General features: G+C 40.5%; 1 protein-coding gene across 3 annotated transcripts in view; it reads left to right on the forward strand.

Moving 5' to 3' along the window:
- The first annotated feature begins 3,885 nt into the window (after window positions 1-3,885).
- The window catches only part of bod1l1 (biorientation of chromosomes in cell division 1-like 1), a 44,453-nt gene continuing 21,873 nt past the window's right edge, over window positions 3,886-26,465 (forward strand). For 2 of the 3 annotated variants that reach the window (XM_073064988.1, XM_073064989.1), the window contains exons 1-8: window positions 3,886-4,082; window positions 13,676-13,800; window positions 17,098-17,285; window positions 18,360-18,884; window positions 20,639-20,803; window positions 23,692-23,846; window positions 24,806-24,950; window positions 25,989-26,139. In XM_073064988.1, the coding sequence (XP_072921089.1) occupies window positions 3,966-4,082; window positions 13,676-13,800; window positions 17,098-17,285; window positions 18,360-18,884; window positions 20,639-20,803; window positions 23,692-23,846; window positions 24,806-24,950; window positions 25,989-26,139 (1,571 nt within the window). In that variant the 5' untranslated portion in view covers window positions 3,886-3,965. Of the gene's footprint in view, window positions 4,083-13,675; window positions 13,801-17,097; window positions 17,286-18,359; window positions 18,885-20,638; window positions 20,804-23,691; window positions 23,847-24,805; window positions 24,951-25,988; window positions 26,140-26,465 lie in introns of those variants that run through there. The other variant, XM_073064990.1, reaches the window with a different exon arrangement.

The raw sequence follows: 26,465 nt of genomic DNA on the forward strand, positions 1-26,465 counted from the left end.
GTGGAGCCCCAGTGCTGCTGACCACTCTGTCTGACACACAGTGTTGCAAGCGCACGTACTGTGGTCTGCCAGTCAGGTAATCAATAATCCATGACACCAGGGAAGCATCCACCTGCATCACTGTCAGCTTCTCACCTAGCAGAGCAGGGCGGATGGTGTTGAACACACTGGAGAAGTCAAAAAACATGACCCTCACAGTGCTCGCCGGCTTGTCCAGGTGGACGTAGACACGGTTCAGCAGGTAGATGATGGCATCCTCAACTCCTAGTCAGGGCTGATAGGCGAACTGGAGGTGGTCTAAGTGTGGCCTAACCATAGGCTGGAGCTGCTCTAGAACAAGTCTCTCCAGGGTCTTCATGATGTGGGAGGTCAATGCCACCAGTCTGTAGTCATTGGAGCCACTGGGGCGCAGCATCTTCGGTACAGGAACGAGGCAGGATGCCTTCCACAGCACAGGAACCCTCTGGAGACTCAGGCTCAGGTTGAAGACGTGGTGAAGTACTCCACATAGCTGGGGGGCACAGGCTTTGAGCACCCTGGGGCTGACACCATCCGGGCCTGCAGCCTTGCTTTGGTGGAGACGTTTCAGCTGTCTTCTCACCTGTCCAGCTGTGAAGCCCACCGTGGTGTTTTCAGGTGGGGGAGGGGTGTAGTCATGAGAGCAGGGTGGGGGGCTGTGAGGAGGGGTAGGAGGGGTGATTGGAGTATGTGTTGGTTGGGGGCCGATAACAGATGACTCACGTGGGGAATGGGCAGGGGCCACAGTGTCAAATCTATTGAAGAACAGGTTAAGTTCGTTGGCCCTGTCCACACTGCCTTCAGCTCCTCTGTTGCTAGTTTGTCGGAACCCGGTGATGGTCCTCATCCCACACCAGACCTCTCTCATGTTGTTCTGCTGGAGTTTCCATTCAAGCTTCCTCCTATACCTGTCTTTAGCCTCCCAGATCCTGGCTTTCAGGTCCTTATTCCATCTTCCACCTCAGTCTTTTCCTTTGCTCCCCCCATTCATTATTGTTATTCTTGTGCCAATTCCACCTTCTCTCTCTCCCATTACCTTCCTAAATTCCCTCTCTTCTTTCCCCTACTCCTCCCAATTTTGGCTCAGTCTTTCCCTCTACTTCTATTCTATCTCTTCTCCCTCTCCATTCCTTCTCCTTTAACATGCCTTCCCTATAACCTGATAGATTTTCACGACCTGACAGTCAATTCCTTTTTTTTTGTTTTTATTTATACATTGTTCCCCTGGGGTCTCTGTTGGAGATGGGAAGAAGAGGTGAAATGGTATAGGTTATAAAAGGTAACAGAAAAGATTCTGCAGATGCTGGAAATCTTGAGCAACGTGCACAAAATACTGAAGGAATTCAGCAGGTTAGGCAGCATCTACAGGGGAACTGCATAGTCAACCTTCCTTCTTCTAGTAATGTTTAATTGGCAGATCAATGTAAGGTACATTACCACTGCCTACTGAACACCATTCCAGCACATCAAATACTTCTCTACCGGAAAGTCTTCCTCCACCAATCCTTTCATTTCTTTGTCACTACAACCTCACATAGTACTATGAGCATCAAAATCCCCTAACAATTAGCTAACAATCTTCTTCCATTTCATTGTAGGGTTTTAAAAAAAGAAAAAAAAAATCAATGCTTCATTGACCATCGCTAACAAACTACCAGCACTCAATTGTAAAAAAAGAAAATAAGGGGAAAAAAGAGTAAAAATAAACATTAACAACCCTTCTTTGAAGTCTGAATATTATTCACTCCTACTTGATGTCAATAAATGACCTGGATGAAACTGTAGATGGATGGATTAGTAACTTTGCAGATACAGTAATACCAAGATTGGTGGAGTTGTGTAGAAGACTGGCAAAGAATACACGATATAGATCAGTTGCAGATATGTGGCAGATGGGAATTTAACCCAGATGAATGTGAGGTGTTGCAATTTGGTAGGGCAAATATAAGTAAACAGTACATTAAGGGCAAGGTCCTTAATGGTGTTACTGAGCAGAGATCTTGGGATCCAAGTTCATTGCTCCTTGAAAATAGCTACACAGGTCGATAAGGTGGTTAAGAAGGCTCATGGAATGTTTGCTTCATTAGGCATTGAGTTCAAAAGTCAAGAGGTTAGACCACATCTGCAGTATTGCATACAGTTCCGGTTGCCCCATTGTATGAAGGATGTTGAGGCTTCTGAGTGGACGCAGAAAACCTTTACCAAGATGCTGCCTGGTTTAGAGGGCATGTGCTATATTAGAGGCAGGAAAAACTTGGGCTGTTTTCTCTGGAGTGCTGGAGGCTGAGGGAAATCTGAGAGAAGTTTATAAGATTATAAAAAGCATAGATAAGAGTGGGCAGAGAGCATCTGTTCCCCATGGTAGAAATGTCTAATACCAGAGGGCATGCATTGAAGGTGTGAGGGGGTAGGTTCAAAGGAAATGTGAGGGATAAGTTTTTTTACTCAGAGTCGTTGATGCCTGGAATGCAGAGCCTGGTATGGTGGTAGTGGCAAATACATGAGAGGCTTTTAAGAGAAAGACATTTAGATAGGCAGATGAATGTAGGGAAGATGGAGGGAGATAGACATGATGTAGGTTGGAGGAATTAGTTTTTGGGTGTTCTTGATTTAGTTTTGAGTTGATTCAGCACAATGTTGTGGGCCAGAAGGCCTGTGCTGTACTGCTCTATGTAAAGCACCACTAATGGCTTCTAGAGTTAACTCTTTTGTCTCTAGATGTTTGTAGATTTTAATTTTATTTTTTTCTGCCCTACCTTTAGTATATGCTCTACAATTTTCCATATCTGCTATTAAATCAACAAATTTTAGATCAACAATCCTTTGATGGAAAATCATGCAATTTGCACTCTTTAATCTATCTATCTGTATTTTGGTTAGTAATTGGTCCTACTGAGACTATCCTCTGTACTTTGAAGAGTTTCTGCATATGATATGCAATTTTCTACCCACACTGCACTCTCACAGCTTTCTTATATACAGGACACCCTGCATAAGCAGGGCTATGATTCCCCCCTGCAATTGCCTAATACCTTCTCCACAATCACCATAATCATTTTTTCCACCGCATCTCAACACCGGTTTTTACCCCTTCACACAGCTGCTACATGACCAAACTTAACTCAGCGGGGGCGGCACTGAATTGAACCACAAAACCTAAACTGGCAACTTTTCATCAAATTCAGTCAACACCAATAAGCTTTCTGTTCTTTCGCCACCACAAACCCTTTCAGAAATTTAGTGTTAACAACTTTTCCCTTGACTATTTTTAACTGGCCCATGGATACAACTAGAGGTCACCTCTAATTACTGCCCAAGCCCCCGCTGTTCAATATAGGACCTTAGCGCTACTTTCCTTCCTTCCACAGCTTTTAATCCTAAAGCTTTCTCACGTTGCTAACTTTTCAAAATGCCAACAGCGCCCCATAGTTAAAGGTCTTATGCCCACAAGATCTCCAAACGCTTTTTCCTCAAAAGTTTAGTTAATCTAATCGGACTGGTATCAGAAACCAGTCCACACTTAAAACTTAGCAATACCTTAAACTCCTCCTTCTTCCTTTTATTTAAAGCCCACCTACTACCTTCATCACTGGACGATAAGCCAATACAATCTTCAATTCTTTTCCGATCCCCATAAACCTGCCATTCGCCTTCCTCCATACAACTTCTATCACGCTACACGATCGCCCGTTCGCTATTATCGGTCTTCTTCATCACGTTTTGGCATCTCTACCCCAAATTCCTTGACTGAAACCCTCTATCGATCCCCGATTCAGAAATCAGCCTGACTTCAACTTCTTTCAATACTTGGAAGGAAGCCTGGTCACCTGACCGGAAGGCCCGCCCTGGAAGTGACGTCATGCCTTCCATGAGCCTCGGCGCGGAGTTTGCAGCTGAGTGCGCGTCGTTCTTGGTTGCCGGGTGATCGGCCTCCGACCTCCCGCGCCATGGACGCCCTGGCCCCCGGAGACCCCAAGCTTGTGTCCATGATCGTCAATCACCTCAAGAATCAGGGCCTCTTTGACCAGTTCCGCCGCGACTGCCTGGCCGACGTGGACACTAAGGCAAGTGGAGGCAGCCAAGGCTTCGGGCCCTGGGTGGGTGGGCGGCTGCCAGCTCTCCGATGGGCTGAAAGCGATGGCGACGCCCTCCAGGCTTTGCACTGGGCGGCTAGAGTGACAGCTGGAGTGGCGCATTGCCGAGAGAGCCTCGGGGTTTCCTACTGGAGCCCGGTGCTTCCAGTCTTCTGCCTTCGACCACCTGTGTGGGAGACCAGGGATACGCCGCTTGCTGTATCCGCTTGAGTTAAGGGGTTGGGTAGGTCAGTATAGTTGAGTCACATTCGGGAGAACAACACGGGTTCCCTAAGTAAAAGTGTTAGTGCCCCGTCGGTGCGGTTCCTAGCCATGATAAGAATTGGACCAACAATTTATTTTGCAAGTTGTGAAGCTAACTGAAAGGAAATCATTGCTGGTGCCGGACAAAGGAGTGTTAGAGATACGCAGTGTCTAATAGCACCTGTGAATAATGCTTCATGTCAAATTGAATGTCAAGAAATGTAATCTTGCGATTGCTAGATGTGGGACCTAGTCAAGTTTTATTCTAACTCTTCTATTGTCATGGTAGCTTTGCTCTGAGAGAAGCTACAGAGCTTAAGGTGCAATGAAAGTTGAACTGCATGCAGTTTTGAATGAGTTATAATTGTTTGATATAAACTTCTAAAGGAAACTGAATGTATCTCTGTCCAGAGGCAGAGAAAATAGTTAAGCCAAAGAGCCATTGAAATGCACAACAATTTGTTGGCAGAATTTCAGATGGTGACAAGGAGGCATAAGAGTGAAACAGATTAACTTGTTGAGTGGTGCCACATCAAAAACCTTGCACTCAGTGTCAGTAAGATCAAAGAATTGATTGTAGACTTTTCAAAAAAATTTACTGAGATGCAGTGTGGCCCCTCCAGACCTCCAAGCCACATTACCCAACAATCCCACGATTTAATCCTAGCCTATTCACGGGACAATTTGCAATGACCAATTAACCTATCAGTCGGTATGTCTTTGGACTGTGGGAACAACTTCAGGAAGGGGAAGTCAAGGCACACACCAGTCCTCATCAAGGTATCAGCAGTGGAAAGGGTGAGCAGTTTCAAGCTCCTGGGTGTCAACATTCTCTGAAAATTTATCCTGGGTCCGACATACCGATGCAATTACAAAGAAGGTGCAGCAGTGGCTATATTTCATTAGAAGTTTGAGGAGACATGGCGTGACATTAAAGACTCTTGCAAATTTGTTCAGATGCACCATGGAGATCATTTGAACTGAGCATTCTCGGCTAGCAATACGGTTTGCTATGGAGGGACCACTAAAAAACATCAAAAAAAGCTGCAGAAAGCTGCAAACTCAGCTCCATCATGGGCACTAGCCTCCCCAGCATTGAGGAAATCTTCAAAAGGCAATGCCTCAGGCATCATCCATCGTTCTGGACGCTCACACAGTGCATGCCCTCTTCTCATTGCTACTACCAAGGAGGAGCTGCAGGAGCCTGAAGACGGACTCAAAGTTTTAGGAGCAGCATCTTCCCCTCTGCCATTAGATTTCTGAGTAGATGATAAACCTATGTATACTACCTCACTGTTTTTTCTTATTTGCTTTCTTTTTGAACTAATTTAATTTGTGTGTATGTGTAATATATATTGTAACTTGTAGTTTACTACTGTGTATTGCAATGTACTGCTGCTGTAAAACAACACATTTCACATCATGTGCCAGTGATATTAAACCTGATTCTGATGGTCAAATCGCTGTTCATCTGCTGGTTTTATTTGTTTGTGTGATACACTACACAGAAATAGGCCATTTGACCCATCTAGTCTGCTATGCTAGACTTTTGCCTACTCCCATCTACTTGCACCAAAACCATTGCTATCTATACCTCTCATACACGTACATATCCAAGTTTCTCATAAGTATTACAACGCTCATCTACTACTTCCCAGCAGCTTGTTCCACACTCTCAGTTCTTCCTTGGAAAAGAGGATCCCCCTCAGATCATCCTAAACCTATGACCTATAATCTAGTTCTAGTCTAACCCAATCTGTGGGGGAAAAGCCAGCAAGCATTCACACAATCTATACTTATTTTGTTTACCTGTGGAGGATCAGAAGAATTGGAGACATGAGAGAGGAGCTGGCTAAAGTTGATTGGAAGGGGACACTAGCAAGGGTGACGGCAGAACAGCAGAGGTTGCTGGGATTAATTCAGAAGCCCTAAAGATAAAGAAGTATTCTAAGCGGAGGATGAGACAACTGTGGCTGACCAGTGAAGTCAAAGACAGCATAAAAGCAAAAAAGAGGGCACATAATAGAGCAAAAATTAGTGGGAAGTTGGTGGATTGTGAAGCTTTTAAAACCAATAGGAAGCAACTAAAACCATAAGGTGAATAAAGTTGAAATATGATGTTAAGCTAGCCAATGATATAAAAGCAAAAATTATCTTCAGATATATAAAGAGTAAAACAGACGAGTTGATATCGGACTGCTGGAAAATTACATTGGAGAGGAAGTAATGGGGCAACAAATAATGGTGGATGAAGTTAAGTATTTGCATCAGTCTTCACTGTGAAGACATTAGCAGCATGCAAGAATTTTGAGAGCGCCGGGGGACAGAAGTGAGTGCAGTTTCTATTACTAAGGAGGAGGTGCTTGGGAAGCTGAGAAGTGTGAAGGTAGATGTCACCTGAACTTGACAGACTACAGCCCAGGGCCCTGAAAGAGACTGTGGAGCCATTAGTAATGATCTTTCAAGAATCACTAGATTCTAGAATGGTTCTGGAGGACTGGAAAATTGCAAATGTCACTCTGCTCTTTAAGAAGGGAAGGATGCTATCCCTAATCAAGCCCTGTCTATCCAAATATATATGCTGTCCCTTAGAATACCTTACAATAATTTACCCACAACTTGCGTCAGGATCACTGACCTTTAATTTCTTGCTTTATTTTTAGAGCCCTAAACTGGAGCAACATTAGTTATCCTGCAGTCCACTGGCACCTCACCAATGGTGAAGTATGATTTAAATTTGGTTAAAAACATTTACAGGGCACCTACTGCACTATTTCCCACAAGATCTAGTGGTACACCTAGTTAACCCTTGAGGATTTACCCATCTTAATTCACCTCACGACAGTATGCAGCTTCTTAAGCAAAATCTGGATATGGATCATGACCTCACTACTCTTTTGCCTCAATTCTATAGTCTCTGCCTGTCCCTTGAGAAAATATAGACCCACAAAATTATTTAAGTTCTCCCCCATCTCTTTCAGCTCCTTGCATTGATGACTGCTGATCTTCAAGAGGACGTGTTTTGTCCCTTGCTATTCTTTTGATCTTAATATGTCTATAAGGGCCCTTGGGATTCTCTTTAACCTTGTCTGCCAAAGCAACCTCATATCCTTAGCCATCTTTATTTTCTCTTTATTTTTTTCTTACACTCTAACCTGTCTATGTCTTTAATCAATGCTCCCTAAACCTGTTAGCCTTGCCTTTTATTTGTAATAGGAACATACAGATTCTGTCTTCTCAATATTTTTGAAGGCCTCTGATTTACTAAGCATCATTGTCAGAAAACAACCCACTTAATCCAGATCTGCCAGATCCATTTTGATGCTGTCAAACTTGGCCTTTCTCTGATTTAGAATCTTAACCCTAGGACCTGTCCTATCTTTCTCCAAAATTATCTTGATACTAATGGAATTAATGATCACTAAGTCCAAAGCATTCCATTACACAAACTTCTGTCACATGTCTTATCTCATTCCTAAGGAGGAGATCCAGTATCGTGCTCTCTGCTTGGGGTCTCTACTATGTAATGAAGGAAACTTTCATGAACACATTTAACAAATTCTCTCCCATTCAGTTCTTTTCACAGTATGGGAGTCCCAGACAGTATATAGAAAGTTTTAGAAAATCACTGTCACAACTTTATTTCCTGCAACTCTGTTATCGCTTTACAAATCTACTCCCCCTTGGGTGTAATGTCCTCATGGTTAGCATAATGATATTACGATGCCAATGACCTAGGTCAGTTCTGTCGCTTTCCATAAGGACTTGTGTGTTTTCCCTGTGACTACATGGCTTTCCTCCGGGTGCTCCAGTTTCCTCCCATATTCCAAAACCTACAGGTTAGTAGGTTAATTGGTCACATAGGTGTAATTGGGCAGTGGAGGAAGAACCTATTACCATGTAATATAATCTATAAATTTCTTTTTTTTTAAATCTTAATTCTGCTGATTTAGGAAGGCTATAATATAGTCCCATTAATATAGTTGCCCCTTTTTATCACAGATGCTAGAAGTCCAAAACAACACACACAAAATGTTGGAGGAACTCAGCAGGCTAGGCAGCATCTATGGAAAAGAGTAAACAGTCGACGTTTTGCACTAAGTCCTGATGAAGGGTCTCAGCCTGAAACATCAACTGTTTACTCTTTTCCAATGGTTACTGCCTGCCTGCTGAGTTTCTCCAGCTTTTTGTGTAAATTGCCACTTTTATTCCTCAGTTCTGTCCAAATTGCCTCAGTAGGTGAGCCCACCACTATTTGCTGTCAGAGTAAGTCCAGCTCTCCTCTTTTAGTACCTCCCCCTCTATCATGTCTAAACAAATGGAACATTCAGCTGCCAGTCCTGCCCTTCCTGCAACCAAGTCTTATTGATGGCTACAACATCATAATTCCATGTGTGGATCCATGGTCTAATTCAGCTGCCTTCTTTACCTTGCAATACTCCTTGCATTGAAATAGATGCAACTCAGAAAGTCTCATCGTGCTCAACCTTCTAGTTTCTACCTTTGCTTGTAGACTTAACATCTGCTTCCTGCACGGCCACTTCACTTGCTATCCTGCCACTCTGGTTCCCACTCTCCCACTGTAGTTCGAGTTTAAATGACCCAGAGCAACACTAGCAGACCTTCCCACAAGGATAATTTGTTACGTACAGTTGAATAGTTTACAGTAAACAAACTCTCAGCCTGTCTGGGTTTTGGGAGAAAATTGAAGTATCTGGTGGAAACCTACATTGGCAATAGAAGAACAAGGACACTCCAGACTGCTGGATCAAAATTGGCAACAGAATGTTCCAGGTTTAAAGGAGGAGAGGTGGAATTACTCATCAGGGAAAATGGCACAGAAGTGTTTGGAAAAAATACTGGCGACTTCGTCCCCTGAGGCAATTTGGATGGAATTGAAGAATAATAAAAGAATGACCATGATAATAGATACTTTACTGATCCTAAAGGAAATTAAAATAGGACTATATTATAGACCTATGAACTACCAGATGGCAGTGCTATCTATTCTGCTACCCTAAATATTTCATTCTTCCAGCAGTTGTTTTTTGTTTCCCAAGTTTAGTTCCCAAATCTCAAAGCACAATTTGTGGGACTCAGTTCTTATAAGAGATTATTGGGGATGTGTTATAACCTCTGATGTAGAGAACAGATCAAATACAATGCAATTACAGAATTTATAGTAACAGACCAGGCTGAATGGTTTCATTGTAAGTTTAAACTCCATCTGCATTCTCTGACTTCATCTTCCCTTGTCATCACTTTTTTGTCTCTTATTTGGAAAAATAAACCGATCTTTTTTTATGATTTGATTTTAAATAGAAGATGGGAGCAGTAACATCTTTGAACCTTTTCTGCCATGACTGACCGTCCAAATTCAGTACCTTGTCACTGCTTTCCCTCTATATTGCTAGTTAGATATTGTCTTAGAATCAAGTACTTTTCATGGTTTAGCTTCAAATGCTTTCACTTAGAAAGGGGGATCAGTGCTGCACACAATGCTCTGTCGTTCCTCCATAATCATGCACAATTGTAGCAAAACAACACATGCTGCCCTTGAATCCTCTTGCTATGAAGGCCAGCCTGCTGCATCTGCATGCTTCAGTGAAGATACTCGGGTCTTGTTCCCAACCTATTGCCATTCATATAATCTGGCTACCTGTTATTTACACTAAAGTTCATGATCTCATGTTTATCCACATTGTAGTATCTATATACTACTAAAACTCTCATGCTCTGTCTGTCTGTTTGAGACCTCCAGTTAGCCCAAACGGTGCATTACAGCGGCACTTTTTTGGCTAAATCAACTTAAAATGCGCTAATTTACAGAATGCATGCGAAGTTCAGGATTATATATTCATATAAAATCGCTCACTCACAAAAATCCAACTGGCTGCCTTTCACCCGAGAGCTGAAATACAGGTTTTGCCATCATGGAAATCGGGACATGACACCCTGCTGCATGCACACGGCCTGCCTCAGCAGCGACACCAACTGGAGCAAAAGGGCAGGGCAGGGCAGCTCTATTTCAAGCGGTCACATATCACCATCAGCAGGTGCACAATTGGGACAGATCTAACTGCCACCCATCAATAAGAGATCATTAAATCTTATTGTGATGACGTACTTCTCTTTCAATATTTTTATTAGTTTCTGCATAAAGGAATACAGAGTACAAGAAGATATATATAAGTCAATAAAAAGTACCAAATACATTGTATTAAAAATACAGTTATAATCACAAAACCTGTATTCATAAAAATTAAATTAAGTCGTAATATTGAAATATAAAAAATAATTGGTATACAGGAAAAAATCTAAACCCACTACCAAAGTCAGAGCTGTTAGGAAAAGCAAGAAAAAAGGGGGGAAAAGCCGTTATCATATAACCAAATATATTATTAGCCACCATCTGTACTTTTACAACAAATCAAAGGTTTTGAAAACTCAAAAATGGTCCCCACAATGTATAAAAGTCTTGACTAGATTCAAAAACTGAACATCAGATCTTCTCTAAATTTAAGCATGACATAACATCCCGTAACCCGTAATGACATACTTTGAGACACCCATAAAATCCTTTGCTGCAGTCAAAGGACAGCGGTGAGTATATCACGTCCATTTAGGAGAGCACCAACCACGTCATCAAGAATAATTAGCTTCCTTTGGTATTACTGCTTCGTATCTTCTATCTAGCATTAGGGTAAAAAAAAATACGGTCAGCTAACGTCATCGGGAAGTGGTAAGGAGAGGGTGAGAACAAGAATTGGATGAGGCCAGGGCCGCATGACTCCAGGATCAAAGTCAGGACAAAAAAGATGAGAGTAGAAGAGACAGAGGAGGAGAGGCATGCACGTCTCCAGAATGACAACAACAGGCACAGAAGGAGGAGAGAGGAAGAGACAAAGGAGCTGAACACGTCTCCAAGATCAGACACAAAGAACAAACAGCAGAAGAGATGAAGAGCCAGCACATGAATGGACTGCACGTCTCCAGAATGACAATGAGAGGCCCAAGGGTGGCAGATCAACCAGAAATGTTGCCATCAGAAGTGTCCTTCGTTAAACGAGAAGGAGCTATATTTGCCTTGCTATGCGTCTTTCTTCTTTAATAACCTGATTTTTATACTTCGATTTCCAAAGCAGAGCAATACCAGTAGGATTAAGGAAATCTTAATGTTCATTCTGGTCACATCAGACTGTACTACCTTTCTCTCAAAGGGTGCCCCAACAGGCCACCCCATTGTCTAGTATCTACTCATTCCATCAATAGGAGCTTCGCTGCATCCGTTTTAAGGGTCACCCTCCCACCCAGCTATGTCATCTCCAAGCTTGGAAATATTGTGTTTAATTCTTTCATCAGCTTTCTTTAATAACAAAGGTACCATCACAGATTCCTGTGTACCCCATTGGTTACTGCCTGTACTTGGGGGGTGGGGAGGGGGGGAAATGTTATTCCATCTGCTTATTTCATGCCAGCCAATAGTACTCTGTTTATATTAGTACCTTACCCATGTAATTTGCTCACGATTCTTTTAGGTAAGACCTTATTGAAAGCTTTCTGGAAATTCAAATGCAGCACATTGACTGGTTCTAACTCACCTGTTCTGCTTGTTACATTCTCAAATTCCATTAGATTCGTCAAGATCAATTTCCCTGGTGATAAATATGTCATAATAGTTTTAGATCATACTGTAGTCCTAATAATCTCCCATTCGGCTGCTGTTGCAGACTAGTTCATTTGTCACCTGTCCCAGTGATACCTTTCTTCCTTGATTTCCTATTGGTGCTCCTCTTGCCCACCACACTCTTTCACATGTATTTTTCCAAATCTGTTCAACCATTTTACTCTGGCAATGGTTTACTGTCTATTTTAGCTCTTCACCTCTGAGAATCCTGAAGTCGAGTGCCTTTCTGATTTTATAGATCACAGCAATTTTGTTTATCTTCCTTACCAGTTTTTATTCCAATTTTTTTGAGATTTTTCCACTCTATGCTTTAGCATTGGAAAGATTCCTGTTTCCTGATGACTTGGGCAATATTCTTGTTTCCTTTCAAATTGTCGCTTTAAACTAGGAGGCACATGTTCTGGATTTCCTTTGCTCCTTCTTGTTTCATCCCTTTACTAAATGATGAACATTCACACTGTCCTGCTCCACGTGTACTTTATTGAGTGTATGATTATGCAGTGGAGTAAATTAGTCAGAACTCCTCTTCCTGCTTCTGTGTGTTTGTAGAACTCAGGTAATTTAGCTCTCTGTGGGCTTTAACTGACACATTTTCCAGGGTATTGGATATTACTTCGAATTAAATGGTTGCCTCCTTATCAAAGGAGTACTGATGCCTCCTCCTATTCTATGGGCAAACAAGAAGTATGACAGTTGATGAAAAATTGAAGGACTGTAGTGGTTGGAAATCTGAAATATAAATAGTAAATGCTAGAAGCACTCAACAGCTTATATTACATCTGTGGAAACATCAATATTTCAGTTCAAAGACCCTTGTGAAAACCAAGGAGGAGGAAACATTTTAACTTGCAGAATGTCTGGTGTAGGAAAGAAAAGTATGATGCTGGAATAACAATGGGAGAAAGTTGTGGAAGTCATTTGAGTGTTAAATTAAAAAAGGCAGACAGGGTGAGAGCAAATGAACAAAAACCATGAATAAAGGCAGTTTGAGGAAGAAAACCCACTTTCACTCTCTGTTAGGATTGGCCATTTCTGCTGTCAAATCATCATCTGTAATATTGGTTAAGTTTTTCCCTGTCCATTAACACTACTGGATATGTCCCATAATCCAGGCCTCATTGTAACTGAGGTATTTCCCATTGTCCTTTTCCCTTGAGGAAAATAAAATGTGCATAACTTGCCATATTCCATGTGAAATATGTAAATCTTATTAACAAGTAGGGCATGATGATCATAAGATATAGGAGCAGAGTTAGGCCATTTGGCCCATCGAGCTGGCTCCGCCATTTCATCATAGCTGAATATTTCCCTCTCAGCTCCAATCTCCTGCCATCTCCCTATATCCCTTCGTGTCCTGACTAATGGAAAACTTATTATCCAATGACTTGGCCTCCACAGCTGCCAATGGCAATTAATTTCACATATTCACTACTCTCTGGTTAAAGAAAAATATGATGGTAGTAAATGGTGGCTCTATATATGCCTGTATTGATCTAAATGTAAATTAAACAATGGATATTAAGACAGCATCTGTGGTATAATTTAAGCTTGATCACACAACATTTTGTCTTAAAAGCGTGAAAGTTTACACAAGACAAAGCAAAATAGTAAATTGTTTTTATTTTATTTTTAGCCTGCTTACCAGAACTTAAGACAGCGGGTGGATAATTTTGTGTCCAACCATCTTGCAAGTCATACATGGAGCCCTCATCTCAACAAGAATCAACTGAGAAACAGTCTTAGACAGATGGTGCTACAGTAAGTTCTAGTATTTTCTTCTGACTTTTGAGGAAAACTGGATATGCCATCTTTCAACTGAGATATGCCATTGTAGATGATCTACTAGATCATGTGGGAGTGGTAGATTACTCAAAGGAATATAGTAATTCACTACTTTTCTGTACAAAGCTCAGTATATACGGTATGGTTGTTTCTTGTGATAACTGGAACTGCAAAAATTGTCTTTCATATTTCCATGTTTATTGTAAACTACTTTATAGTATATAGTAAATGCAATAAGAAAACTTGGGGAAGGTTGCTAAATATGGATACATGTTTAAAGGTGAGAAATTCTGTCCCCTTAGGGACATACAGCCTGGAAACAGACTCTTAATCGTACATGTTGACCGATTTCCATCGCTCGAGAATTATTGAATTCAACTGCTTCACCAACTTGAGATACCAAAGTCCATCTTGATTTTTGTTCCAAACATCTCCAGCTTTTTACTTCTCTTATCTTTTGTAAGGAGCTCTTTAAACTCTAGCTATTAGTTAGCTGATTTAATTGATCATCAGTGGCTCTGTCATATTATGTTTGATATTGCTGTGAGTCATCCTGGTACATTTTACTACATCAGAGCTACTCAAGGATAGATTTGAGAGGGTTAATCTTTTTCTTTCGAGAAGCAAGACCTGACAGAAGTATTTAACCTTCACCAACCCATCTGTTCCATTACTGAATTTGACAGTTTGCACTTCCTCAATTTAATGGAGGTAGGAGTCCATATATAGAAACATAGAAAACCTACGACACAATACAGGCCCTTTGGCCCACGAAGTTGTACCGAACGTGTCCCCACCTTAGAAGTGACTAGGCTTACCTATAGCCCTCTATTTTACTAAGCTCCATGTACCTATCTAAAAGCCTCTTAAAACACCCTATCATATCCGCCTCCACCACCATTGCCGGCAGCCCATTCCACGCACTCGCCGCTCTCTGAGTAAAAAACTTACCCCTGACATCTCCTCTGTACCTACTTCCCAGCACCTTAAACCTGTGTCCTCTTGTGGCAACCATCTAAGCCCTGAGAAAAAGCCTCTGACTATCCACACGATCAATGCCTCTCATCATCTTGTAAACCTCTATCAGGTCATCTCTCATCCTCCTTCACTCCAAGGAGAAAAGGCCGAGTTCGCTCAACCTATTCTCATAAGGCATGCTTCCCAATCCAGGCAACATCCTTGTAAATCGCCTCTGCACCCTTGCAATGGCTTCCACATCCTCCCTGTAGTGAGGTGACCAGAGCTGAGCACAGTACTCCAATTGGGGTCTGATCAGGGTCCTATATAGCTGCAACATTACCTCTTGGCTCCTAAATTCAATTCCACGATTGATGCAGGCCACACACCATACACCTTCTTAACCACAGAGTCAACCTGTGCAGCTTCTTTGAGCGTCCTATGGACTCAAAACCTATGAAAGCCTGTGCTATCCTCCAAGAGGACCACAACCTCGTTGTAGGGTATGAATGCTTGCATACCACAATGACCCAGAGAGCTATGTTGGGTGGAGTCAGGGCCTTGTGCTTTGGGCCTCAGTAGGGTCATTCCAAACAAGCCAAAGGGTAGAGGCCAGACTAAGAGTGGTCTACCGGTCCTCCAGGTTCAGGGTTCAGCTCGGGTCTAACAACCTTAACTGGTAAAAAAAAATATTACGGAAGCAGCAATGAAGAATCCTTCCAAATGTGTGTGCAGTGGTATTCCTGAGTCTCCACCCAGGACTTGTATGACTGACAGTCGTAAAAACCAAGAGGAAGCTACTGGCATGAAGGAAGCACTGAACACCGTCAAGACAGACCGAAATTGTTTCTTGGAATGTATGAACCATGTACAACACTGGCAAGCTTGCACAAATAACTGCTAAATGTGTCATTACAACCTATTGTACAATACTGGGCATCAGTGAAAGCAGGTGGATAGACTCTGGCAGACTAACGGCAGCAACAGGTATAACAGTTGTATACACAAGAAGGGAAGATGGTCAGCATCATGATGGTGTACAGCAACATCTAGGGATTACTAGGGATTAACCTAGTACAATGTTCACACCAAGATGAAGCTGTACCAGAGCTGTGTCCTGGTACAGCCAAGCTGTTGTCATTTCACATTACGAACCTTTGTTTTCTGGCCAAGAAGATCTCCAACCTCTCCCTATTCCTTCAGTGTAATCAAAAGGATATGGCCAGAATTATGAGGAAATGTTGGAGATGGATTGGGCATGTGATGGGAAGAGAGGTCAATTCCATCAAGACAGCACATTATTGGACTCCTGAAAAGTGGACAAAATGTGGGAAGCTAAAACCAAATGACGCTGTACAATAGATGCCAAGAAACTGGCCAACTGAATCCTCTGCAGTACCATTGATGTCAGTTTCAGCCCAAGTTCTTGAATTTTATTCCTAAATATTTCTTTCTTTGCTCTGTCTCCCCACACAATAAGAAGCTTCTTAAAGCATGTCATAGTTATCTGTTTATACTCCTGTTAAGTGCTGTAGGTTGTTCATATTATTTAAATGCACTGTATAAATGCAGGCTTATTTTTATGTCAGTCCAAGACTTGTACACCCTCCCTCACTCTACACCTTAACCTTATTTCCAGTATTTGCAATTCCTCTGTTTTTCCCATTCCGCTATCTACACACACCTTTTGTGCCATACAGGGAGCCTCAATTTACATGAGGGTTCCATTCCTGAGAATTGTCCAAATACTTTTTTTTAGTTCTTCTCTTCCCCCCCCCCCCCCATAAGTCAGAAACGTAATTTTCTATAGCTACCCATATCATATCACTTTGCATACACTTCCTATAATTTAATTTCATCCAAAATTCACCCTAACAGTATCAGTAATTAAACTAATGGAATATCTGCTGCATGTAGTTGTTAATGAATAGCAGAAAAAATATTTCTACCTTGAAAAATTTATGGAAAATGTTAAGTCCTCTGTAACCCAGGGAGGCATTGTACTCACCCTAGGCCCTAGGACTGTTGATCCTCCAGTTTTAAATTCTGAACACTTTGTCCTCTCTCCCAATCTTCACTAGGTTATGTGCCCACCGAGGAGGGTTTGTTTTAAAATGAATTAAGTACTTAAGATGATGTTAGGATAAATTTTGAACTGTTAGTTTTGTTTTTCCCTCCTGTGAGTTTTGATGTTTGTTTAATCATTAATAGACAAATGATGTGATGTAAAAATGTATATAAATGTATGTAAAAATATACTTTAATAAAATGTATATAGCAAATTGTGTTGAATATTTATCTTTGACTTAATTGCAGATCGGGTATGCTGGAGGTAGGCGTAGACAGGATAATTTCTCAAGTTGTGGATCCAAAGATCAATCACATATTCCGGCCTCAGGTTGAAAAAGCTGTTCATGAGTTTTTAGCAACTGTGGATCAGAAAGAAGAGCCTGCTTCTATGAACGTTGCTCAAAATTCTGAGAAACAAGAGCCTGCTACTTCAGGTATCATCTTGGGTAGTTTTTGAGGAGATCCATTAAAGCTTTTTGTGTATGTACTGTACAATACTTTTAAAGTCAAAAATAAGTAAGTGTTGATTTCACTTATACCATAAATACTAAAAACAGGAATGGTGACAACATCTTGAATGAACAGGGCATAAAAGGATATGCAGTTCATATATACAAATGGAATTATAGATAGGCATATTGGTTGGCATACATTTTATGTGCCAAAGACTGACTTCTGTGCTGTATAACTCTGATTTGTTATCCTCCAACAGCCTTGTTATGTTGAGATACACTTAGTGCCTTTGAGTAATGTTGATCAACTTTCATTTGCAACCAGTGCATTTAATGTAAGATATACAAAATGGAGAAAAAATTCTAAAAAGAGCAACTGGTTTTCTAACCGATTCTTTAATAGCACAGAAGCTAACATGGAACATCTTTGGAAGATCATGTTCAAAGCCAATCCAAATTCACTGATAGCATTTTGCAAAGATGGCATCGTCCATTTGGAGGAATTAAAGTCCTTCAGTAATCCTTTGTATGAGTATTACTATGATCTTGCTGTTGTTAATTCTATATTTAAGTGTGACTAAAAATAAGAGGAAATATCAATACAATATTATTATTAAGGAGGAAGTTTAACAGCACTTTCTAGCAGCAACAACACATTTAAATGTAGAAGTTGGTAAGTTCAGGTCAAGCCAAATTTATTGTCATTTAACTATATACATATATACTGTCAAAATGAGTCATTTCTCCAGAATGACTCCAGCGCGTGCGCGCGCGCGCACGCACGCACACACACACACACACACACACACACACACACACACACACACACCTCATACAATATTTTAAATAAGTAAGAATTAAATCTACAATTGAATGGCACATGGATAAACAAAGTAAAGTGCATAAGTTAAATATTGTAGGGTACAGTGCAAGTTATCCAGTGACACTTTGAATGTGATACGGCAGGGAGTTCATTTTTAACAGTTGTTAAAATAATTTACAAGAAACTGTAGTATATTATTTTGATAGTTGCATCCTTGTGTCTTCTATTTGCAGGCCCTTCTAGCTGTCCTAGCACAAGCAAAGCTAATGATGCTCTTTCTATTTTGGATACAATAACCTCCCTTAATCAGGAAGCCAGTGCTTCCAGGATTACAGCTGAGAATTCATTGGGTAAAATGTGTGAAAAGATTTCCAAGAAGATCTCCTTGACAGAATTCAAGTCTCAAGCTTTTGATCTTGGAATGGAGAAAGATCATGCTACTGAAGAAACTGAAAAAATTGCATTGGAAACCACAATGGAGTTTGGAAAGCTTTATCCTAAGTCAGAGGGATCAATTAATGCTTTAACAACTTTGAAGGATTTTGACGATAAGCATGAAAAGGCTGGGCCTGTTGTGGAAAATTTGGAAGATGTGAATGAAAAAAACGATAAAATTGATAAGAGAGAAAAAGATGTAACAAAAGCTGAACAACTTGGGTTGTCAAAGAATGAGAGAAGAGGCAAACGGAAAGACTCTGAATCTGTCCGACGTGGATCTGGAACTCTTAAACAGACAGCCAAGGAAAATTTAAAGAAAGGTGCTGAGAATATTATTCAGGTCATTTAAGCTAATTTCATTAAGTGTTACATGTACGTAGAGCTGCAGAAGCTCATTAATAGAATATCAGTGAACTATTTGAACGAACACAGGCTGATAAATTGTAATGATTATTTTTCTAAAGTATGTGGAAAATTCTTGGTCTTTGGGTTAGTACAACATTAACAAACAAGTATTCTGTGTTTATAGTCGTTAATTGGTCATGGGTTACCTTTCTATATCAGTACTCTTCTAACACCTGCACTTCTATAATATCATAACTTTTTCCTTGTAGCATTATGTGGTTTGTAAGTATCAGTGGCGAAGCTGCTAATTAATTTGCGATGTCAGTGGTGATATAATTTTGAAAATGTTAAATACTGGGGTGAAGGTGGGAGTTTTTGTAAAGGTGGGTTGTTATCAGGACCTCTGACAGTTTTTAAATACCTTCAGAAATGTGTCTGGTGAGTGAAAGTGCTAGGTTAATTGAGGACAATCAATGAGGTTTTCTGGAAAGCAAGTTGTCAAGTATTTAATACTTTTATAAAAGGTGCTTTTTGATTAAAGTTTAAAGCACACAGTATTAAAGGAGGTGTCATAATGGCTTGAATTGGAATAAACATTGGATTCTGCAGATGCTGGAAATCCAGAGTTAACACACACAAAATGCTGGAGGAACTGAGCAGGGCAAGAAACATTTAAGAGGAAATAGTCGACATTTTGAGCTGTTCATCAACACTGGGAAGAAGCTAGAATAAGAAGCTGACGGAGGGGGAAGCTAGCAGGTGATAGGTGAAGGTAGGTGGGTGGGCAAGGGTGGATGAAGTACAGAGCTGGCAGGTGATAAGTGGAAAACGTAAAAGGCTGAAGAAGGAATATTATAGGACAGTGGAGTGGACCATGAGAGAAAGGGCACTATAAAGAGTTGATAGGCAGGTGAGGAGAAGAGAAGGGTTTAGAGGATAGTCAGAATGGGGAAGGGGGGGGGAGAAAAATCTGTAAGTTAAAAATCAACGTGTGTGCCATCAGGTTGGGGGCTACCCACAAGGAATGTAAGGTGTTGCTCTTGTAACCTGAGAGCGGACTTGTGGCAGTAAAAGAGGCCATGGATCGACATATGGGAATAGGGAGTGTAACTAAAATAGTTGTTTACCAGGAAATCCTATCTGTGTGGAGGAAGCAAAGGTGCTTGACAGAGCAGTTCCCCAATCTACATTGGGTCTCATCGATGTAGACGACACTGCACTGGGACCATTGAATGTAGTAGATGACCCAGGTGACTTGCTAACCCACCTGGAAGGATTGTTTGAGGCTCTGATTGGAGGTGAGGGAAGAGGTGAATGGGAAGTGTACTTGTGTTACTTGCAGGGCTAAGTGCCACGACAGAAATCAGTGGGGAATGGACAAAGGAGTCATAGAGAGAATAGAAATGTTGCCTAAGGAGGAGAAACGGGCTACTCATGGCACATTTTCCATGAGTTGTAAAGGTGCCATAGTTCAGCTGCCATTATAGGAGCTGTTCTTTTGCATAAATTAGTTAGACTTCGATAGATGGACTACAGATCACTGTTTGGAACCATGTATGCAGAAGAGTACAGTGGATAGGAGAAGAATTGCAGGCAATATGTGCGCTTCAGTCTGACTAGAGTGAAGGTAAATTACTGTTTGTTTCTGATAACAAAGTGAATGAGAGACAGCTAAACTCACGGCATTGATTCCCACTTTAGCATATTCCTATGTTGTATCAACCTGCAGAGTATTTCCTGGAAGATTCTGATTTTGAAGGTCTGAGTGACATTACTGTTAGTTCTGTCCATACGAGTGATCTTTCCTCCTTTGAGGAGGATGATGATGAAGAGGAGGAGGGTGAAGTTCCAGATTCTGACAGCACTGATGAAGTAGAAGAGCAAAGTTCTGAAGGTACTGCATTGATTTTTCAAATTTGTGCCAGTATACAATGTCAGTTTTAGGCAAAGTTTTAATCCTGTTTTAAGTTTCATGAGTACTTGAAGGGGAAAGCCTATTTGATTCAATAAGTTCAGGTAAAAGCTTTTGTTTTAGTTCCATTCTGCAGCATGAATATTCTACTGCTGCTCTTATCACTTTACATTTTCTCCCCAAGATTCTTTTAGTGTCACTTAAGTTGCAGGGTTTACTTAATGTCATTCAGCACTAATTGTGTAAAATGAAGTAAAATAAATGCTTGGTATATGCCATGTGTTGGAATTTACAGGTGCAGGTTAAACAACTGTTCTGCTTAGCCCAATGCTGTCCTGAGTATTCCCTCGGCATCATCCTGATGTTGACCTGAACACTCCCACTAGCTGAGCTTGTACTGTTGCTTAAATTTCAAATAAAATGTAGGGGTAAGACCAATGAACAGCATCCTGATGTAGGTGTTTGTGTTTTCCAGGTGGTCTAAAGCCATGTGGAGAACCATTGAGATTGTGTCTGCCATTGACCTATTGTGGCAATAGGCAAATTGCAAAGGGTCCAGGTTCTTGCTGAGGCAGGAGTTCAATACCGTTATGAGCAACCTCTCAAAGCATTTCATCACTGTCGATGTGAGTTCTACCAGGCGATAGTCATTAAGGCAGCCTACAGTATTCTTCTTGGGCACTTGTATAATTGTTGTTTTGAAGCAAATGGGAACTTCCACCTGTAGCAGTGAGAGGTTGAAAATGCCCTTGAATACTCCCACCAGTTGGTTGGCACTGATTTTCAGAGCCTTGCTAAGTACTCCATCGGGACCTTGCGCCTTGTGAGGGTTCACTCTCTTTAAAGACAGCCTAACATTGGCCTCTGAGATGGAGATCACAGGGTCATCAGGTGCAGCAGGGATCTCCACAGCTGTAGTTCTCCCTTTCAAGAATAGAAGTCATTGAGTTCATCTGGTAGTGAAGCACTGCTGCCATTCATGCTATTTGGTTTTGCTTTGCAGACCCTGCCAGAATTGCCCTGCGTCCAATGTCACTTCCAACCTCATTTGAAATTGTCTCTTTACCCTTGAAATAGCCTTCCGCAAATCATACCTGGTTTTCTGATACAGGCCTGGGCTGCCAGACTTGAATGCCACAGATCTAGCCTTCAACAGATGACATACCTCCTGGTTCATCCACGGCTTTTGGTTTGGGAATACACAGCAAGTCTTTGTGGGCACACGCTCATCCACACAGGTTTTAATGAAGTCAGTAACGACTGCAGCATACTCATCCAGGTTCGAAGATGAATCCTTGAATACAGTCCAGTCCACCAATTCAAAGCAGTCCCTGTAGGCACTCCTGTGTTTCCCTTGTCCATACCTTCTTGGTCCTCACTGCTGGTGCTGCAGTCTTCAGTCTCTGCCTATACTCGGGGAGTAGAAGTGATCAGTCTTCCCAAAGTGAGGGCGTGGAATAGTATGGTCGGCATTCTTGATGGTGGTGTAGCAATGGTCCAGTGTGTTGTTTCCTCTGGTATTGCAAGTGGTAATTGCTTAGTGATTTTTTTTTCCGACTGGCCTTGTTAAAATCTTCCAAAACAATGGTGAAGGCATTAGGGTGCACTGTTCCGTGCATGTTGATCCCATTACTCAGATCATCTAAAGCCTGCTTGACGTTAGCCTGAGGTGGAATGTAAACTGCTACCAAAATGACCCCAGAGAACTCCCGCGATAGGTAAAAAGGGCGGCACTTAACTGCTAGATATTCCAGGTCTGGTGAGCAGAATTGGGACAGCACTGATGTATTTGTACCAAGAAGAGTTGATCATGAGGCATAGTCCTCCACCTCTGCTTTTGAGAGACTCTATAGATCTATCCTGACAATGTGCAGTAAACCCGTCAACCTGAATCGCTGCATCTGGTATGGAAGGGGTTAACCAGGATTCTGTCAAACAAAGGGCACACACGGTCCTAATGTCTCTCTGATTCAGCACCTAGCTCTGAGATCATCGGTTTTATTCACCAGAGACTGCACATTTGACAGCAAGTTAGTTGGTATAGGAAGTTTAAAACCCTTTTCCTTAAGTGCACTTGCAACCCCACTCTACATCCGTGCTTCCTCCGAGGTGTCCTACGTGAGCACTTCCGACCATAATCGGTGTTGTTTCTGTCAGTTTTGAGCAGCAATAGTTCATTTAAATGCATTAAGACGTCTTTGTTGACTGTACCGACCATGGAAACAGTTGTACATTTTAGCTGTATCAGGCTGAAACGGGAATATTTAATCATATCCATTTAGAGTACTGCTGCTAGGCACCCTGGAACTGTGCATGTTTCAACCACTTCCATTAGCTTTCTAATCCATCAAAGTAATAAAATGACTTAATGGGTGGGTAAAGCATGTTCCAATGAGAGTATTTGAACCATGCAACAGGGTGTAGATAGGTGGTCACTTCCAGCAGATCTCTAGCTGAGCCAGGCTGTTCTCAGCTTCTCTGTTAACAAGACTGCCTACTTCAACACACGTTACATTGCCAGATTCAGATCCTGGTTCCAATGTTGCTACTAAAACTTTGGTTGATGCCATATTTGTTGGCAGATTTGACTATTGCTGCATGTTTTTTCAGCTTACCTTTCATATAAGTGTCAGGTTTTCTAAACTCCTCCTTTGAATTGCATTAAAACTTATCCACGACGATGCACACTGGATTCCAGTCCAATAGCTCCATCATTTCTCAAAATCAAAGAAGCTTGTGCTCAATTCGAAAAAGTGTAATAAAATACAATAGATTGTGTTCCAAATATAGAATTAAAAGTGGAATTGGGAAACCAAGCCAAAATTTACTCACAACATATTAGGGTTTTATTATACATCTTTTCTGTTTAGAAAAAGATACGAATTTGGAAACAACCAAAGAAGAACAGAAGGAAGTCAAAGCGAAACCTGGACGGCATCCGTATGTCCACAAACCGTTTCTGTATTCAAAGTACTATAATGATTCAGATGATGAAGAAACCGTGGTTCAACGTCGCCAGTCAATTGTAAGTTAGAGCTATTTCATATTATTTTGATCATTCTAGTGTTTTGGGTTTTGAATTTGGGTATGGGGAGTGATGCAGACAGTAACAAGGAATGATTTGTGCATTTGTGATTCTGGTTTAGTAACAAACTGATTTTGTAAAATAGCTGTATTTATCAATTAAAGAGTTCAAATCAGTATAGTCTTTAAGTTCTTAATTATTTTTTTCCATTTGATCCTGTGTTTATTTTTTGTTTGGAAACATTTCTTTCCAGCCAATATCTTTGACACATGCAGGTACCAGTTAAAAACTTTTAACTGTCACTTGTTTTGTGTGATCTATTCCTGGTTACATAACAATATTTAGGGAAGAATAGTTTTGGCACTGTAAAAAGTTCAAAGTAAGTTTATTATCAAAGTACAAATATGTCATCTATATACAACCCTAAGATTCAATTTCTTGCAGGCATACTCGTATAATAACCATAATAGAGTCAATGAAAGACCTCACCAACTTGGGTGCAACAAGACTGTGCAGATACAAAACAAAGACCAATAAATATCATGAAATGAGATGAAGAGTCCTTGGAAGTTGTGGGAGCATTTCAATAATGTGACAACTGAAGTACAAAACATATTGAAGTGGCTCATAGTAATAGGGAACGATGGAACTGAATAAATCATACTGATAAATCAACTGAATAAATCTTTTTAGCTTGGATCTAACTTATTGCTTCTGTTCAAGCTTAGAACAAAAATGCTGTAAATTTCAAATTTACAAATGCATCTATAATGCCTTGTTTTGTGCACTTGTGTAATCTATAAATCGTGGTTATCCATAAAGGCATCACTGTTTTCAAGATAAAAGAACTAGAGCATAGTCATATTATGAACAAACTTTGTGTACATCAACTAACATGCATTTGTATAGGGTTTGCTAGGTGTAATAAATTATGATATTCTTACCACTTTTTTGGATAGGCAAAAGAAAAGGCAGAGCGGTTACTGAGGCGACAGTGGAACAGAGAAAGGGTAGAAGACAAGCGCAAACAGTTGGAAATCGAGAAAGACCAGCTATCAGAAGAGATTCAAAGGAATGAAGAAAATCTTCAACCACTGGAAAAAAGTAATTAAGGCCTTTTTATTTCAGAGCTTCAAAATGATGAAATGACTATATGAATTTGTCATCAAATTTAATTGATATTTTGTTTCCCTAATAAGTCTACTTTTATGTTTTTGTTTTAACCAATGAGAATTTCTATCATGTGATCAAATTTGATGCCTCTCCATATGCAGTTGCTTGTATTCTTAAAAATCTCAAATTAAAGTGAACGCTTTGCTCTCAAATTCCTCTTCATCTTCAAAACAAAATTGTGCGTATTTAAAACTTTCTTGCTATCAGGAGTATCAAATTTTCCAAGTTGTCATCTGCATTAATCATATGAAGTGGAAAAAAGACCTTCTGTCCTTCCCTCTCCCAGTCATTTAAACTAATCCCATTTTAATCTAAACATAAACCATCTTCTCTTCTTCTCCCCACCCCCACCTATTTCAATGCATGACCTCAGATATAAATGCTCACTGGTACTGAAAGGAAAAATCTCACTGATTAATGATCAGTGATATTCTGTCCTGCTTATCTTTGGATTATGGGCAAAAACCAGAATACCAGATGAAATTCACAGTTACAGGGAAGGATTAAACCTAGGTTGCCAGAGCTCTTTGGACAGCAACTTTACTAATAGTTCCACTGTGTTTTCTTTTGGTGGTTTTAGTTGAATATCTTATCTGTAATTTAGGTGTTGAAAGTAATTCAAGGGAATTGCGGCAATTTTCAAAAGTTATTTTGAAAAATAACAATTTCAAAAGTTAGCAAGCGGTCTTGAAAGAGAAAAAGTTCTTGGAGAATGTCAATAATTTGTTCATTCAATACTATCCTGTCTTAAAATCTTTCAGTAGCCATTCTTTTGCATGCTTCTATGGAGCTATATTTGCATTAATAATTGAAAACAAATTGGTAATATTTTCCAGGCTGGGTTAGAATTTTACCTTGATTGTGATTTTTTTTTCATTGTTAGTATTTATTTAAATGCATACATATTATGTTTACTGATGCAACATCCTGGTGAGACCTATTGAACATTTATTTTAATTTTTATTCCAGGTATTAACAGTACTTTAAGTGTTGAAACTAATTCAAGAAAAATGATGCAGCCAACCTCCCTCATTTCAAAAGTTAGCAAAGCAGCTTTGAAAGAACAAAAAATCCTGGAGAAAAAAGTGGCACTGAGAAGGAAAAGGAAAGGAGACTTAAGGTGTGATTTTATTTACCTCTAGCAAAGCCCTGAGGCAATTTTCCTTGTGTAAATGAATGTGGTAACCCTCATCCTTGTTTCTGGATTTAGCATTTTGCCATGTTAAATAACCTCTTCTCGATGTATCCAACACTCTGCCTTGGTCACCACTGGACAGTTCTATCTAGGTCCTTTCTGATTTGCAAGATTCTTGACTCAGTAAAGCCTTTTTTCAAAAAAGTCGTTTAGCAAAGTGTACCTAAGTCGGTTGTACGATGTAATAAGTAGAAAAGTTTCTGCAATCAAGCTATTGATAAAGTTTTAACATGTGAATCATACCATTGAAG

The sequence above is a fragment of the Hemitrygon akajei genome, chromosome 13, assembly GCF_048418815.1.
Source record: "Hemitrygon akajei chromosome 13, sHemAka1.3, whole genome shotgun sequence".
In the NCBI taxonomy this organism is placed as follows: Eukaryota; Metazoa; Chordata; class Chondrichthyes; order Myliobatiformes; family Dasyatidae; genus Hemitrygon; species Hemitrygon akajei.